At 38.9% G+C, this 18,733-nt stretch overlaps 1 protein-coding gene across 1 annotated transcript in view; it reads left to right on the plus strand.

Annotated features, from left to right (window-relative positions):
- Positions 1–10,976, plus strand: part of cdh16 (cadherin 16, KSP-cadherin) — a 35,126-nt gene extending 24,150 nt beyond the window's left edge. Inside the window, exons 13-18 of the mRNA XM_037750172.1 lie at positions 3,348–3,589; positions 3,672–3,802; positions 4,452–4,691; positions 7,688–7,804; positions 8,444–8,560; positions 9,948–10,976. Coding sequence (XP_037606100.1) covers positions 3,348–3,589; positions 3,672–3,802; positions 4,452–4,691; positions 7,688–7,804; positions 8,444–8,560; positions 9,948–10,048 — 948 coding nt within the window. The 3' untranslated portion in view covers positions 10,049–10,976. The remainder of the gene's footprint in view (positions 1–3,347; positions 3,590–3,671; positions 3,803–4,451; positions 4,692–7,687; positions 7,805–8,443; positions 8,561–9,947) is intronic.
- The last annotated feature ends 7,757 nt before the right edge of the window (positions 10,977–18,733 follow it).

Genomic DNA, 18,733 nt, shown 5'->3' on the forward strand with positions numbered 1-18,733 from the left:
GTAAAACCACTTGTAAAAAGCTTTGGAGCTTGTTGTAGCAGTTCAATTAATTATGTTAGTGTAATATTTACTATTAACGAATTCATTCAAAGTTATCACCTAAAAATTCTTAAAACATGTCCATCCATTACAGGTGTGAGTCATCGGTCTAAAATTCTTGTAATGCAAGAAAACTGAATCATATGAGAATGACGTTAGCAGGAATAATGGTGTAACTTTAATCTTTTTAATGAATGGGATATTCATTACAAAGATTTGTTTGTTTATTATGTGCTTCATTTTGACCTTTATAATAATGGAATAACTGCATTTATAATGGATGAGCCAGCAGCACAGGACATGTGTTTTGAGAGAAGTCAGGTAAGCAAAGATTCAACAAAAATAATGGTTTCTTGAGTTTGTGAATTTAACTGGGATTAATCACCATGAATCTGCCCACCATAGAGAACAATAGCAAGACTGGACATAGTTCATTTCATTTATTGATGTATCTAGGAATGGGATAAATCAGTCATTGGGAAGCTAAAATCTTTTTTATAGGCAGAAAAGTATATAAGTATATAGAATAATGTATCTCATGTAATGGTAGTATATTTATTTAAAATACTCGTAATTAATATTTTTTTTAAACCTCAAAATCCCCCCGTATAGTACCTGCTCAGACCAAACGCCAAACAGATAACATGTTGGTGAACAGAGAGGAGAATTTAGCTGCTAAAGAGCCAGATATGTCCCTCGGGAGTTGGTGGAGACCAAAACAGAGCGTAAAGAGAGTGAATATTAGTCTCACATTCATCAGGTGTCCAGAAAAATGACTTGAGTTAATGATGCTCTATACCTGCTGGATGTGTAAATAAACTGTTTAATAACAAGTTTACCATATCATATACTTTATGTAAAAGGTGATAATATATCAGTGTTGTGTTCACAGCTTGTTTTCGCTTCCCCCTGCTAGCCCAAAGAAATGTGTAATTGCAGGTTAAAATAAAAAAATTGTAAGAAATAAAAGAACAGTCAGACTAATACTTGTCAGAAATCGTGCAGGTGAGGTGAGTTTGATAATAGCGCGTCACTGATACCTGATTCATATTTCAAGGTAAAGGATGAATGAATCAAAAATAGTATCATGATGCGAAGACTAATATAGTGGTCGAGATGACTATAGCCACAAGAGAGTCCATGTACATGTTCTTGTGCACTGAGTAGATGGATGCGTCACTTCCAGTCAACGGCAGTACTCATGCACCCTCCAAGGTCTGCGTTTCTTCTCCTTGGCAACAGAGACGCACTCTTGCCTCAGCAGCATGATGTCAGGCAGCGCACGTTAATAACGTCTGGTTTCATGGGCAGACAGAACTCATTTACGGGTGAAACCTGACAGCAAATACAAGCTGCAGTATTCAGAAAATTACAGTAAAATAATCAAATACATTAGAGATTAAGATACAAATAATATGTCTGATTCTTTCGCCTCTAAAATCTTTGAAATCTTTAAATGTATAACAAGTATTCAAATCACTGACTGCACTGTAAACACAATCATAGCTGCAGTTCATCGTTCTATTCCTCCACTATGACACTACGTATTTAATCCTTAAAACAAAGTCAACAGGTCACAGTACTATTTCTAATGTCTAGATTACAGTAAAATCTGCTACTCCCAATTTTGCCTCAAAACTTTTGACCCAAATATAGTTGAGAAGTAAAAGTGTTAAAGATTATGGATTGATTTATTTGTTTATATGTGATTTTTAACACTCTTTTACAGTCAAGAATGTATATATTGAATACCCTTCATTATTACACGGCGTTGTTGAATACTCGATTGTGATTGGTTAATCACGGCGTTCTACGGTCTGTTATTTCTTTATAGCAGACAGTTGCTATGTATAACAGACCGTTGCTATGGGCGCAGTTCTCTGGCAAACTGTTTTTGTGTCAAATTATTGATTTCTTAAGTAAGTAGCCGCGTAATAAGCGGGATAATGTACAGCTAGCGGGTCATTGTTGTGAAATAATCCTCTTCAGGACAATGAGAGACCCCTCCAGGTCAGGGTGCGGCATCACCCTGTTGGGGTTTCTTTCACATAAATGACAGGCTTGCTGTACATTATCTCTTACATGTCAATTGTTCATACAAATCTTCCTAACAATCATACAGCTCATACGGCCGTATTTATTGTCACACACAGTAGCAGTTGCTCTCAGTGAATCATCATGGAAAGTGTTTCATTAGTGACACACTGAATCAATTGGCTCATCTCCCTCCCTATGACTAGTGTCTGGCTCATATTGGAAATACAGCAAAACTCTGCCAGTAAATCCAGTTTCCTTGGAAGTGAGATAAGGGGGCTGGACACAAAGGACTGGACTGTGTCATTTTCTTGCAGGCGAAGACAACATGCTGTTTTTCCGTAAATGTGTGGGCGTTTGACTGTCAGAGTTCCTATAAAATGTAATTAAATACAAAGAAATTCTTCCATTAGATTTATTTCAATTGGTGACACATTAATAATATATAAAAAGGTTAAATTCACCCATAGTTTTGCATTTACCCTTGATGGTACCAAAGGCTGCATTTACATCAGATCAGGTGGTGTGGCGAAAACACAAGTCCTCCCATTCATTTTGAATGTGGTTAGTGCGTTTGGGCTGCGGTGGCCACAAGGGGGTGTCGACAAAAACTGCGGCGGAAAAGTAGAAACAGAGTCAACTTTGGAGAAACGCAACCTGACGTCAAGCTGTGGTGGCCAATCACATATCCCACGATCCAGAGCGGTACAACCCAGCCACGAGGGAACAAAAGACGTTATTTGTTGCAGTTAATGGGCCATTAAAGTGACTCTCCCACATCGCCACACAACCCAAATTGCGGCAACACCTGATCTGATGTGAATACAGCGTAACAATGTAAATAGCTTGGTTTTATGCTGTGCAGTGCATTGGTGTTTCAAAAACAATGTCCTGGTTACTGTGGATGTCTGTGAACAGTTTTCATTGGGAAGTATTTTCTACGAAAGATAAAGTATAGTAACTAACCAGAAGATATTCTCTGGAAATGCACACTGCAATTGAGGTTTATTATTGTTGTTTTTTTCTTAAAAAGGCGGCAAAATTGTATCACTTGGTCGGGAAGATTTATTTATTTTATTTTTTTGCAGTTTGGTTGAACTCAACAGTTTATACATTGCACATAATTTACATCTCATCATTTAAAATGAAAAGCTCTGTAAACACTGAAGGATGACACTGTTGGCATGTATTTGTGTATGTGTGTATGTGTGTGTGTGTGTGTGTGTGTGTGTGTCTGTGTGTGTGTGTAATTTCGTGCATGTTTGTGTTTTCAGGTCTTGGACTTTGAGCGTGAGAGCGAGTACATCCTCGTGATCAGTGCTCAGAACCCGGTGGCTCTGGTCCGTGGCCGATACGGACCTGCATCCACGGCAACCGTCTCCATCTACGTCGACGATGTGAACGAAGGTCCAATCCTGTCTCAAAGCCATTACGAGGTGACTGTCAGAGAGGGCGAGGAACCAGGACGGGTTATCGCCACCATTCGAGGTTACGACCCTGATTCACACCCAATCAGGTAAGTGATGAACTGATGAATGCTGTAGGAATAATTATCTTCCTCCATAGTCGTAATTTTACAGTGTTTTTTTTTTGTTCAGATATTCTCTTCAAGGGGACACGAAGAAGTACTTTTCAATAGGGAAGTATTCTGGTGAACTGAAGACGGTGCAGGCCTTGGACAGAGAGGAGAACAGCACGTACACCATGGAGGTCATTGCAGTGGATGGGCGTAAGTTTGTTTTCACCATATTTGATTATATAAAGCTAGGGTTGATTATGCTGAGAAACTATTTTATACTTTATAAACTATTCTTTTTTTTTTGTCAGAGCATTTGATTTATTGATTGCTGTCAGGATGTAAAGAGAATTTCAACAAATATAACAAACATGTTTTTGGACAACACTACCAACCCAACCTCCAGTGAATTATAACCTAAATGTTATTTAATGTTTAAAAAATATCATTAATATAATTTGATTTGTGGATTTCTATAAATATTTTCTTAAATGCAACAAGTCATTAGTATCATTTATTCTTTTTTTCTGTTAAATAATCTTTATGTAACTCCAAATCCAGGTTGCTTTGCATGTCCAGCTAGTTATCGACAGAACACCAAAAAACAACACACACACATTCAAAAGCACACATGCACCTCTACACAGACAGACAGAGAGTCTTCAGAATACAGATGTAGAAGACGAGACAAAGTTGAGAGAGAGCAGTATGAGTGCAAGAGAACAGAAAACAACCCAAACAACCAGCAGAGAAGGTTAGACAAGGTGAAGAATGAACTGAACATTCAGATGAAGGCCGTGAAGCTGCAGCACCTCATCTGTATTTGTTCAGCGGAATATCTTTTCTCTTGCGTTCCTCTCAGGAAACTCTTCCTTATCTGCGTCCACCCTGGTGACGGTCCAAATCCTGGATGTGAACGACAACAGCCCGGTGCTGGTCGGAGACTATTCCTGGAAGTACCTGTGCACGCCTCGCTGGGAGGACCAAGCTCTGGTGCTGGCCTCACGGGACAGTGACGGGCCGCAGCACGGGGGTCGACTCAACTTCTCCCTGCGTAGTGATGCCACAGTCCGACGCAACTGGAAGCTAACGCCTATTAATGGTGAGGTGAACTCGGTCAACACACAGCATACACTGTTAGTGTTATGATTCACGGGGAAAAGTCAAGTTAGGTCACATTGTTTTTTCTACATTGATTTGGTTGGCTAAACAAGCTGAGATTGATCAAAGTGTATACATTTATAATAAAGGTGTTTCAATCAGGTGTTTCAAGTATCAATTGTGCTCAAGCGCGCTGGTCTGATTCTGGGTGCCAACATGGTCTCAATGCCGGCCAGAGTGCTGCTAAATGGAAGTAATTTTCAACCCAAATTCATCACAATTACAACATCAAATCATTTTATTACTTTCATATGGACAACTTTATACATTATCCTGTAGTTTGAGATGGTTTAAGAGGGATATGTGAATGTTTAGTCTTCTAGTTTGGTCCAAGTAAACTGCAAAGTCCACTTTGCTAAGAATCAGCCTGTTTTTGAATAATGTAGAGACAAAGGAAGTTAATTTATTGGAGAAGACAGGTTGATGTCACAAGGCCGTGCAGTGTGTGACACTACTGATAAATGGGTTTTTAAATACAGCCAGTGGACACTGAGTTTGCCACAGTGTGCTAAATGCTTTGACTTGGTTTGACTTTTATGAACTGAACCAGGCGATCCATGAGGACAGATAGAAACAGAGTGATCTGGCCCTGAAGATGTGCAAATTGCCTTGTTCTATTTTCTCCCTGCATAATTTCGTCAGTCCTATCTGGGAAGAGAGGTATAATGTAATTATGCTCTTTTTGCCGTTGTAAACTGCTGGCGTTGGGCTCATTTAATGCAAACTATTTACTGCAATGACGTCTGTCATTAAGTCATTCAAACAGCTCAACCACTTCCCTCTCAGGTTTTTTTTTTTTTTATCTCCCTCTTTCACTCCCCTGTTCCTGTTGGTATTGATTGAGCCGAGCTGTAATTATATCTTCTGTGTAATTTCTTTGGCGTCACCGCTGGGTTCCTGCCAGCTAATGGAGGCTAAAAGAGGAATCTCCCAGAATGCTTTGCACCTGGTCGCAGCCAGTAATGGTCGTACCAATAAAATGTGCACTTGTGCCGGTATAATGTCTGCTGTAGAGTTGCACAGTTCACGTGTCACAAAAAAGACTGTGTGTGTGTGTGTGTGTGTGTGTCATGGCCATTCATCTCAAGTCTTTCAGAGACTCTCAAATGTACCATGTTTGAATAATTGGCAGTTCTTTTCAATGCAGAAATTCAGTTAATGAGGCAGCACACTCTTATTCGTCTTCGGCGTCCACTCTTAATGGCTGTTCACAGCAGTAAGGGGAGACATGTGACACATCCAGTCTTTATGTAACACAGTTAATAGCATTGTTATGTAAAAGAAAATACTTTTTGGTTATTCTCAATCATCCAAAATAATTATGGATAGGTAGTTGGTCACATATCCAACCTGCGAAAATGTCCCATCAGAGGTGAAACAGTGCAGATAGAGGATGAATTAACAGCCTCACTGACAAATGGAACATGAAGGGGAGTGATGGCGAGGTGCGAGCGTAGAGTTTAAGACCCTCAGATAAGGGTTCAAACAGCTTGATAAAACATGTCTTTACGGGACAGGGCTTTTACGTCATGCAGCCAGGCGTGTATTTCAGACTGATTTACAGAGATAAGATAAAGAGTCACACACTCCAGACCACTCCGTGCACAGCTCCATCAGTCTCTCTCATTCGCTGTGTTGTGCACTTATGCAGCTGTATGCATGTGTGTTGTTCCTTTGCTAGTAGAAATAGAAAAATATTGTATATGACTGACATGTGTACCAGTTGACGCCTATGGGATGTAACAAAGCAACGTGTCCTCATACAACGGTTTATATGATATCTTCCGAAAAGTTATTCCTCATTTTTTGTCTATTTTCCTAAGAATATCCAGCAACACGTGACGCACGTTACAATTTCTGCTCCAGTCTTTTCAAAATAAAATTCCGTTTAGGCAACAAAACTACTTAGTTAGGTTTAGGAAAAGATCGTGGTTTGGGTTAAGATAACTCCAGAAATGGCGTAACGTAAGTACGGAAGTTACATGACAAAGAAATCAACATTGACTTCTGGTTTCACACCTGGTGACTTCCATCCCTGACCTCCTCCCTACAATTACATAGATTACATACAAATTGATTTCATACTATGGTATATACTGTACAAATTACAGTGCATTACTTTTCATAGGTATAGCTATGAACGGCGTATGAGAACAGCCTGAACAAAGCATTTAGCTTAATTTAACACCTTTTCAGAATTGACTTCTCTGATCTGTGAATCTCTGAGCTGGTACTCATAGTGCTGCACAGGAAGGGATTTTTTATTTTTCTTATGAGCAAAAATTGTGAAAACAATGTGGTTACCATTGTGCATGTGTTTCTCAAGCTAGTGACCAATCAGCAATAACTTAGCGATGTGGCTGAATATCTCAGTGTTTTTCGTGTTCTCATTGTTGTCTGTCCTACCAATCCACCAAATACAAGTATAAGTGCCAGACAGCTTTATAAGAGCAGTATTTGTTAGTCTCTGCAAAGCCATTGTGCTGGATTGCATTTGATTTTTCAAGGCTTCGTGATGCTGTGCCTATTCACTATATTATAGGGACAAATCAGCAATAACATGTTGCTGAATCACCCAGTGTTTTTTTTTTTAAATTCCAGGAACTACTCTGATGGTTGTGTTTGTGAGACTCTCATACCACTCTACCGAATACAAGTACAATTGCCAGGCAGCACACACTTATTTATTTCTCCAACGTCATCAACAGACTGCAGTTGTGAAGTTGGACCTTGTGTTCAGCTTGCTGCCATAAGTTATCATATTAAGCTTTAATGATAAGTAAATGTAATCAAAATGTAATAAAAAAGTATTTGTCTTGCCTTTGTCAACCTTTACCTTGTCATGCATGCAAAATGAGAAAATGTTTTTTGTCTAATGTGTAACTTTAAAACAAAATAGTAATAACAGCACATTTTGATGTTTTATTTGTCCTACAGACACTCACACCAACCTGTCCTTAAACATCCCCTACCTGGCCCCGGAGGTCTACACGGTGCCCTTCACCATCTCTGACAGCAGCTCTCCTCCCAGGAGCACCTACATAAACCTGCCAGGTAATGCCGACTCTCCTGCTGATAAGCTGAAGCGAACACAGGGAGGTTATGGGACGAGAGCGTTGGAACAATCAATAGAGATCAACCCACTGTGTGTGCCAGCTTGTCTATAGCGCTGTTCTTGTTTAATAATGATGCAATGGAGCTTTACAAATGATTTTTCCAGGCTTGTGATTACACAGCTCTCTTAAGACTGTGCTCTGCTGACATCCTACTGTATATATAACACAAAACAACACATAACTCCTCACACACAAGTCAGAATAAACCATATGGTTAAGGGAATAAAGGGTGTAGGTGTGCAGAGTGTTGTCCTTTAGTTTTCCCTGCCTGCGATTTTGCAGTTAAATTCAGTTTGTGTTGTCATCTTCTATGAAATTCAGTTTCAATATATGATACAGTATATAACAAATCTAGTTATATGTTTGTCTAGGTAAACATTTAGTGGCTTTCACTTGTCAACTGTACAGAGTTTGTATGAGTTATAAGCAGTGTTTTTGTTGAAGTAAAAGTGTTTATTACTTCTGGGGCATCAATCCTAAACGTATCACAGATTCTTTCAATGAGTCGTATTTCCTGTTTAGTCAGAACTACTTTGTTGTGTGATGTTTTTGTTTTCCTGTTTTCCCCTCCGGTTAGTGACAGTGTGTCCCTGCAACATCAGAGGGAACTGCAAAATGGCAGCCAAGCAGCTGCAGGGCATGCCAACTATTCAGTCGGCAGTGGGGATTCTGCTTGGCACCTTTGCAGTTATAGGTAAGCAGAGAGAATGACGAAAACAGTTTTACTGCCACTATCACATAAACATGTGTCCAATTGAGAATACATTATAAGTTTATAAAAGTAGTATTTGGTAGTCTCTGCAGGGTCATTGTACGGGATTGCATTACTTTTTTCGAGGCTTCATGATACTGTGCCTAAAGAGTGCTGCAGGTATTTTTTTTAGACCAAGCAGGAAGTTAGCATCGCCCTATAGTCCTTGAGACAAAAAGCCAATGGGATATTACCATTAGTTTTTGGATTATTGCAGAAAATAAGCTCTTTGGCAAACAAACGTTTATGATACTTACACGTTTTGTTCAACAAGATAATCTTCACAAATGAACACCACTTTTATTGATTTTTGAAGTGTAAAAGCAAACGCCAGAAGTAAAAAGCTAACGTTAGGCTATAAATGAACTACACCACGGTCACATGACTTCACGTCACCACCACTAAGCTAAAGGTGGACTAGTGTTTGGTGTGATGACGTTTAATAGTCTCATTTAGCCGCTTGTTTGCAACCGCCTTATTTAAGACACATAAACACTTCAATATTCACCAGTGGGATATTTACCAACATATTTTATGTCGTAGAACAAAACATTAAAATCTCTTGACCTTGTGTTAACCACAGACCTTATTTCAGGCATCTCACTAAAAACTCGACACTTCAAACTAGACTCTGTCAAAACCGAGTGGATGGCTGGACTGTGTTTGGTCAGTCTGTGAATTTGTGGCTAAATTGTTATACAATAGTCAGTGGTCATGTTTATAATGTTAAATCCAGCGGTACACGTCCACCAGGTCCAGCGAGGACACTAGTGGCAAGCTGCTCCACTCAACTGGCCGTTCAAGCGGTGGCGTGGAATGCATCTGATTGGTCCCTGGTTTTCTGCTTTGTTATTTGCTCGCTGTTATTCCGTCTAAACAATCCACCAAAATCTACTTCTGAAAACATTTTAAGAGAAAAATAAGCTATGCCACTGCTGAATCTCATTTCATTTTAGAACTAGATCGCCTAGTTTGACAACTTGGTCCAAGTTTTGTGAGCCGGACTCGTCGCGCTGGACGGGCTCATTTGCATAAAGGACTGCTCCCCGCCTTTTCATTTTGAAAGAGCAACGGCCAATGAGGAAACTCCAACACTCAGCTGACCAATCGTGTAACTTCATCACAGCGTTTGTAGGGCTGGTCCTCTGCGGTCCAACCAAAAAACCATTGACTTTGAGACGAGGGAACCGGAAGTGCAAAAATGCTAATTCATATCCGGTTTTAGGACTCATTCCTGCAGCACTCTATTTGCTATAATTTACAGACAAATACTCAATAACATAGCCATGTTGCTGAATATCTCAGTGTTTTTTTTGTTTTTTAATAACAGGAACTATTCTCACCGTTGTGTTTGTGAGGCTCTCCTACCTGAACCCCAAACAGCCGAGCAAAACTAACCAGGAGAGAGTTCCCCTGAAGATTTCAATCTAATGAGGAACTGTACTGTATTGTCTGTCCTGCTCGTTGCTCGCTGCCTCGGCCAACTCAATGTTGCTTTCAGGGCATTGAATTCATTAAGTGACTGTGAATGTCTAAAAAATAATGTATATTTCAGTTATTGGATCAAAGTTCAGATGTACACTGACCTGAAAGCAAAATTACAAGATATTTTAGATTAGTGAAGATGTGTAATGTATGTTGAGAGCTCAGGCCTGTGCCTGGGACATGATGTTGACTTATGTGTTAAGTTTGTTATTTTTTTGTTTTGCTGTAGACCCTTTAATTTGTTTCAAAATGTTGCCTATTTACAACAGAGTGGTAGGGCCATGGTTTGGAAAAACGAGAATAAAGTCATAATATTAAAAGACAAAAGATGCTATATTTCGAGAATAAATTTGTATTTTTGAAAAGTTTAAATATTTTGAGTTTAAAGGCAGAAAGAGTAGGATTTGTCGATTGCGGTTTACACAACATTCATTATTGGCCCCTCCTCCTGACCCTCTGACCGCGGTTAGGTTTAGGGTGCTCACCAGCCATCCTACTCATTCTGCCTTTAAAGTCATAATATAAAAAAATAAGTCATAAAATTCTAGTTTTATGTTCAAAAGACTACCTTCTTGTAAAATTTTAACTTCTTTTCTTTACATTTTTTCTCTTAATATTTTGACGTTATTCTCAAAATCACTTTTTCTCTAAACTTGGTCCAAATACTCCGTTGTTATTTGCACGGCATGTTATTCATTTATGTTAAACACATCTGGTCATTGAAATACAATGCTGTCACTTTGATCTCTAATTTTGATAAATTGTTACAAAAAGATTATTGTAAATCATAAATCAGAAGAAATATGCCTGTAAATGCTGAGATGTGATTTATTCCAATTTCATTAAGAATTAAAACGTGTTGCAAGCACCGTAACTGCATCATTTCATTTAACTTCACATCTTCATATCTATACTTTTGTTCTACTCTAACTGTATATAAACTGTGCTGTAAATCTGAGCCTTTTCAATCCCGTAGCAATGGATTCACTCATTCACTTCAAATCTTTTCTTTTCTACCTGCTTCCACAATACCAACCAAAACACTTATAATCTAATGAGACAGCCTGAAATTGTCCTGTGTTTGTAATTGCATTAGCAGAGCGTTCCAGCCTGTGTGGTTAAGGCTTTATAAATGCTGACCCAGACGACCTAACAGGTAAGCAGAGCTATATTCAGACCAAAGTGTTGCTATAAATAGGCTCAACAGTTGAAGGTCAACTAAATGACACTCACCTAGCAGCGTCCAACAAACTAATCACCTCTAATTCACAAAAGACAAAGCTTAACAAATTGAATAGATTGTACATACTCATCCATTAAGCTGCTGGGACAAAAGTTTAGTTCATTTTGAATAATTGTTCATACTCCACTGTGGGGAGAAAAAAGATGCAGCCACAAACATGTTCCTCTCACAGACGCCATATTTGAGACTACCAACTAAATTCTGGGATAATCATCTAGACAGATAGATGTAGATAATATAGAATTGAAATTATCATTTAAAGTTCATCAAATCAATATTCTTTGTGAAATGTGTAGGAACTTTAAATTTAGATTTTTTTTTTGTTCTTCAGGTCGTAGTGACGAACCCACTGAGAGTTAAACCCCCCGACTGATCTGATCTATAGTAAAGTGACTGTACACAACATTTACAACATGAGAGGGCAAACAGACAAAGTTAGAAACAAGTAACAGCAGGATAAAGACCCAGATGTTTTCCTCAGGAGTTGATGGAGACCAAACCAGAGCTAAAAGAAAGAAACATGACTCCAATGAGATGATAATGTTGATCCATGCCTGCTGGATGTAATCAAGATGATTACGCAACAGGATTGTCTGTTGCATTTTTCTTCTGTCTTGTAGTGCCCCAAAATCAATCAATGTGGTTTCAAGTGCAATATGACTATGTCAGCCCGTTCTCATTCCCAGGGTGTCGTAGCCAACAAACACAAGCCTTACATCCAGGAGACCGTTGTTCGTGTCCCGTGCATTGTTTTACTTTTACATTACAATCAGCAGTTGGGATGAGATTGTGGTTATGACAACCCTTTAATCGTGACTTTAACATTAAACCCAACTCTGACACTGACTGCTTTTTAAGCCTTAATCCCCCCTAAAAACAAAAAGATTGGCATTTGTCACAGCAGACATTTTGACTGGTCACAGTATGAAAAGCACAGGTGTAGCTAATAACATTAACGCTGGCTCTGTTATATTCAACTGTCCTAATAAGTCATGGCAGTGTGGCAGTGAGTCAGCATGAAGAATACTAAGGACCCTGAAATTGAAGAAGCTAAATCAAACTCAGTAGCTCTGCAACGATTAATCGATTAGTTGTCAACTATTCATTCAACTATTCAATAATTTAATCAGTTTGAGTAATTTTTTAAAGAAAAAAAAATCTGAATTCTCTGATTCCAGCTTCTTCAATGTGAGTATTTTCTGGTTTCTTTACTCCTCTATGACAGTAAACTGAATATCTTTGAGTTGTGGACAAAACAAGACATTTGAGGACGTCGTCTTGAGCTTTGGGAAACACTGATCCACATTTTTCACCATTTTCTGACATTTTATAGACCAAACAACTAATCGATGAATCGAGAAAATAATCGACAGATTAATCGACAATGAAGATAATCCTTAGTTGCAGCCCTAGAGATCAGCCATCATTCATTTAATTATTTACACTCGTGCTTTTCCTGCTGTGACATGCCAACGTGTGTTCCATGAAAAAGGCCTATCAACCCAAAATGAATATCTAGAGACAGCTATATTAATGTTATGAAACTGTCACTATCACCTATAAAAACAAGAATTTTAAGGTACACATTGTACTGGAGTATCAGTACTAGACTAGCCAACATGTGGTCATACAGTATATTCAGGCATTTCTTCGAAAAATAGAGTGAAGAATCACAGATTGGAAATGATGATGACGTACACACTTACACAGGAGCAGGCCTCATCTGTGTGAAGGTTAGCAGCTGTATACATATATATATATATATATATATATATTTATCTCCCAGGTCATTTAGTAGATTGTTGTGGAGTAAACTAGAAAACAACCACATCTTCAGCTGCTCATCACCTCTACTGTTTCAGCAAGCATGCAACGGATGAAAAAATACAGCAACAATGGAGCGGAAATTAGATGTCAAATCTAAAAATAATCACATATTCACATATTACATATTCACTATAACAAATGTGGCTAGATGCTCCCTCAACTGGACACTTTCAATGTGCAGTGACTCACCAAATATACAGACAATGCTGCTGATAGCCTACGCACCCACTGCCCATTTATATTAGGCTATTTATATCTGCGGCTAGCTGTTCCAATCAAAGCAAAATAGCTCCAAGTAAAAGAAAAGTACACTGAGGAGCACCCGAGGGAGATGAGAGAGCAGAAGGGAAGGGATTAGCTTGTGACATGGGGTCAAGCGTTACAGTTGGGAGGTAATGAGCCTCCAACTTTAGCCTTGATGTGTTCCTACAGATCCTCCAAGGACAGAGATGGTTCAGCTGGCTGACTTGGGGTGCAAGGCCACAGAGAGAAATGGGGGGAGAGATTTCCAATCACTTCAAGTAGCTTGGGAAATGAGAGATAATTCACCAGATATGGACGACCGCTCAGGGACAGGAAGAGTGGAGCAGTGGACGGTTTTCCCCAAGTGGCCAGCCGGTTTTCCATTGCTCGGTTACCGGCACTGACGAGTGTTTTTCCTCAACCCTCCTCCCTCTGTCCTGAGTTTCCCCACAGCTCCGGCTATTTTAAGCTTGTTTTAAGATGGGGTAGTTTCACTTTGGCTCTAAACTTGACAGTTTACCATCTGCAGCTGTCAGAGGCTTGTTGTGTATCAGGACTGCTACCAGACATTTCTGATAATCTTCCTTTACTAGAAATGCACAACTAACTCTTCCACAGCTCAAATACTTATAGCTATAATCAATATTTTATATTAACATGGATCACATACCTACTTGTGTGTGAAAGGGGTTGCTCATACTGATGAACCTACTAATAATTATCTTCTGCAGTTCTCTACAGAGATGCATCTTTCAGCTCATTGTTGCTGTTGTTTTTGGCTGCAGCGTGCAGCATTTTACAATGAAAAACTTTAAAACCCACTGTACACTTCCTGCCCAGCACTTAACGATTATTATTATTCTTTAATAATAATAATTATCTTATTTGGTTAATCATTGTTTAATCCTTGTGGTTCTAAGGTGGTTATGTGCTGGACTATTTTTTTTGGCCAGGAGCAGTAACTTCAGTCTCCACTTGCCTGGCAATAGCACTGTGACAATAAAACTCTGTATTTGGATCTTAATGCTAAACTAAGCTAACTAGCTCCCGGCTCCAGGTTCATATTTACTGTACAGTCATGAGATTTGTATCGATCTTTGCATCAAACTCTCGGTAAGAAAGCGAATAAGCATAATTACTAAAAATGTAGAGCTGTTCCTGTAACACCACCAGAAACATACTAAATATTCAAGCCGGTCTCACGAGAAGGCGTATAAATAGCACGACACTGCAACGAAATTCCATGTGTTCCAAGGATGCATTTTAGGCTTTTCACTTGTCATTTGTACGCCACGCAACAAATCTATAGTTACATTCGCAGTCAGGTTTAGGCAACAAAACCAATTACGAATAGGAATCATGATTGGGCTTAAAATTACTACGTAAACTAATCAAAATATGTACAGTAACAACGTAACATAAGTAGGCCTACGGAAAATGTTAATACAAAACACGTGACAGGCGTCACTAATGCGTAACACCGGTCTCAAACAATGGTCTTAAACAACGATCTTGAACAGCGGTCTCTTGGTTGAAAGTCCTGTGTTTGTTGGACCCATCTAACTCCCAACCCGCCCGCCTGTCTGCTCGCCCGCCTGCTTGCCCACCATAAAGTGGTCTTTCTCTCTTTTTATTCTACGTCACCAGCTCTGACCGTAGTATATTTATGTGGATGTGTTTACATTGGACTCAGTACAGACTACATGGCGTGCAAATTAGATGCGAAAAGCGAGAAAAACTTTCTTATTGCACGCTAAATACCTTGCACATTATCGTGGCAATCATACGCCTTTTCCTGCGAAAAGGCTGAAATATTATTCCTAAAATGTCCCTAAAATGGATCACATCGTTTTGTTTTGACTCATTAAAAACACGTATCTCCTGCTGCCAAATCACTGTGAGGAGTAAAAATCTGCCTCTTTGGGAAGGACTTCACTGCCATGATCACTACCCAGAATCACCTACTACTTCAAAGTGACAGTTTAATTTAACTACCTTTAGGCTACTGTATATCAATGTAATAAGGCTGCAACAGCCCAACCCCTCTGTTTTTTTTCCTATGTTCATCAGGCAGAGGTCAACTGAGGGTTAAATAACAAGAAAAGAGTGCCTGCATCTCTTCTCCAGCAATAGAAACTGTCCTGATCTCATGTATCTATAATCAGGTTGAGCAACTCTATCTCTTGTGAGTTTGAGAGAGTTTAGGCACGAAATCCAATTTGTAGTTGTTGTGATACAGATCTACTCAGAGGAAGACGTCTCTGTGAGACACCACTTCATTGTTTGTCATTTGAGCGATTTCTCGTATCTCCATACTTAGGTACAGATTCATATACAGTGCTCATTTGCATTTTGATTGCAATATCTATGATCAATTTTCATCTGGAGACACACACCGTTTTATCATGTTATTTAGTACCACTGATTGCATTCAGAGCATACAGGCTTCCATTTGAATATCTGTGGAATAAAAACTCCCACCAGCGATGGTAGAGGAGCACGTTGGACATCTGCTTCCTGTTAACGTCACACTTAAATCTTAAAAGGTTAAAATCATGAACATTCTTCGTTTGAAATGGCCTCAAGAAATGCTGTGATAAATGACCCACAGAGTGTGGGAATAAACTTGCTCTTAGTTGTTTCAGCATCTCCTGCTCTTCCAGTAAATTATGTTTGACTAATATAAATTGCCTGCAATTACTGGCCGTTGAGAAAGGTCAGGGGGCTGTTAGGGTTTTCCATTTGCACGATAAATTGATTCACTGACAGGAATGGTGTTGCATAACAGCAACGCAAGTCAGCGGTGCGTTAATGTTGCATCATTGTCACAGATGTGCTCCAGCTGTCCAGCACTTTTACGGTAACAATACTTCAACAGTCGATCTGGCAGAAACTTTGAGATTCACTAGACAAACGGTGCTCGTCATTGCAAAAGGGAATCATGAATGAAAATAATGAAAAATAAACTATCTGTATGATACAGCCTTCCTTCAACTTTAAAAAGAGGTTGAGTTAAGATGACCTGTGATTGTAGGAGGCTGCAAGGCTCCACATAACTGTCACTGACATCATGAGAAGCTGTTGATCCTGTTTGCTAAAGCAGTGGTGGAATGTAAATTAGTACTTTTACTTAAGTACTGTGCTTCAGTACTAATTTGAGGTACTTGTAGCCCCTTTACTTGTGTATTTTCCTTTCATTTATACTTCTACTCCACTACAATTCAGAGGGAAATATTGTACTTTTTACTCCACTACATTTATATGACAGTTAGTTACTACAGTAGTTATTTTACAAATTAAGAGTTTTCATACTGAGTTCATAAAATATGATGCATGGTTTATTGTTTTTGTAGATTAAACTACCCAACAGTATATGCAATAGTTACTTGCTACTTACACATGCAATCAGTAATAATAATAATAATCCAATAATATGATATATAATGTTCACACTCACAGCAGGAGTGAGGACTTTTAATATTGATACTTGAAGTACATTTAACTAATAATACTAATATACTTTAATTTCTGGGGATCTATGGGCAGAAATGGAATATTTATAAGTATGTTTTGTTAAGTATAATCACCTGAAAATAAGAAGCATTGTGGGTTTGTTTTACTATAGATTGAGCTGTGAGTCCTCTCTTCAAGGAGCTGGCTGCTGTGTTTCTACAGTTTCACATTTTCACGATGGCCACCGTAGTTCTCCTACATGCTTGGTACACGGAAGAAGTTTCAGTCGGTTGCAATCTGCAACCTCACTGCTAGATGCCGCCAGATCCCACATACTGTACCTTTAAGTTATATTTGTATTACATGACTTTCACTTGTGACTTAGTATTTCTATTTTGCAGTATTGCTGTATTTTACTTGCTGCTTTACTGCAGTAAAGGATCTGAATATATTCTTTAAACAAAAGCAGATTTTTAAGTAATTTGCATTGTCATAACATGTTAAACATGCTCTATTGAAATCGTGTCACTTGTAAGATAGCATATTAAAAAGCATATTAATGATGTTTACTGCATGACATACACAGATAAAGAAGGGTTTTGTGTGCAGCAGAATTGCTTGTTGAAACACATGAGAATTGAAATGTTTCGAGATAAAGCCCTAAAAGAGAAAGGATCACAGTTCTGTCTTCTATTTTCTATTATGCCTTCAATACAGTAATTTGATATCCTGGACAGGAAAACAGTTTAAACTGTCACATGAAATGGACATTTGACAGAGTATGTGCGTCACTCCTGCTATTTATGGCATTTCAGAGACTGTAATCACTCGTACATTTCAGGCCATCAAGGCAGGAAGCTGGAAATCAACAATTTGATTCAAGAAGCAGCTGGAATACACGCAGATGAAAGCAAACCAGACTCTACCACTGTGAAAAATGCTGCCCTCGCCCTCTAATATGTGGGGTTTGAAAAGTGTTCAGTGGTAGATCAGCAGCATAATCATTACAGATTGCAGAATTGTTATTCATGCATTGCTTCATTACATTTCTTCATATTCCTCAGAAATTCACACAAACATCAGTTTGCAAATTATTTATTTTGTTAAGATATGTTCTTTCATTTAGATTCATTTGATTTGTTCCCCTTAAAGTGTGTAGGATCTAGTGGTGTCTTTCCAAGACTGCAGTAACGTGAACCGCAGAGTGCAAAACTGTGGCGGAGCAACATGGCAGACCCCGTGAAGAGGACCTGCTCCCTATGTAGATATGAAGGGCTCATTCTAAGCTAATGAAAACACAATAATTCTTAGTTTCAGGTGATTATACACTAATGAAAACATAGTTATGAATGTAATATTCCATTTCTGCTAATAGATCCCCCAAAAATTGTAAAAAGGAGTAAAAAGCACACTATTTTCAGCTCCGGATTTGATGCTAGTGAGTATTTACAGCAGCTGGACGGTGTAAGTGGGATTGACCCAAAATAAACTCTAGGGCCCATGGTCATAGTAATAAAGAAACATGTCACCCAGTGCACCAAGTGTGTGGCTAACTGGACGACAATCATAGATTTTATATAAGAAGTGGACGTAGTCACGGTGGCGTCGTCCATTGGATAGCGAACTGCTGTTTTGAAGCCTTGAGTTCGGCATTTTGGCTGTCGCCTTCTTGTTTTTTTGCAATCAGAAGTGACACGAGGGGTTGGAGTTAAGTACAACCAAACGTTGAATAAGATATTTTTAGGCAAACAAAAAGGTTATAATTAACTTTCATGAACTAAAAACACACTGTGAAAGGGTTAAAGTTGTAAGACAAAAACAAGGACAACTCCCAGACCGGACAACGCCGTGGTAGCAACCTGTCA

This window comes from Sebastes umbrosus, chromosome 2 (assembly GCF_015220745.1).
Source record: "Sebastes umbrosus isolate fSebUmb1 chromosome 2, fSebUmb1.pri, whole genome shotgun sequence".
In the NCBI taxonomy this organism is placed as follows: Eukaryota; Metazoa; Chordata; class Actinopteri; order Perciformes; family Sebastidae; genus Sebastes; species Sebastes umbrosus.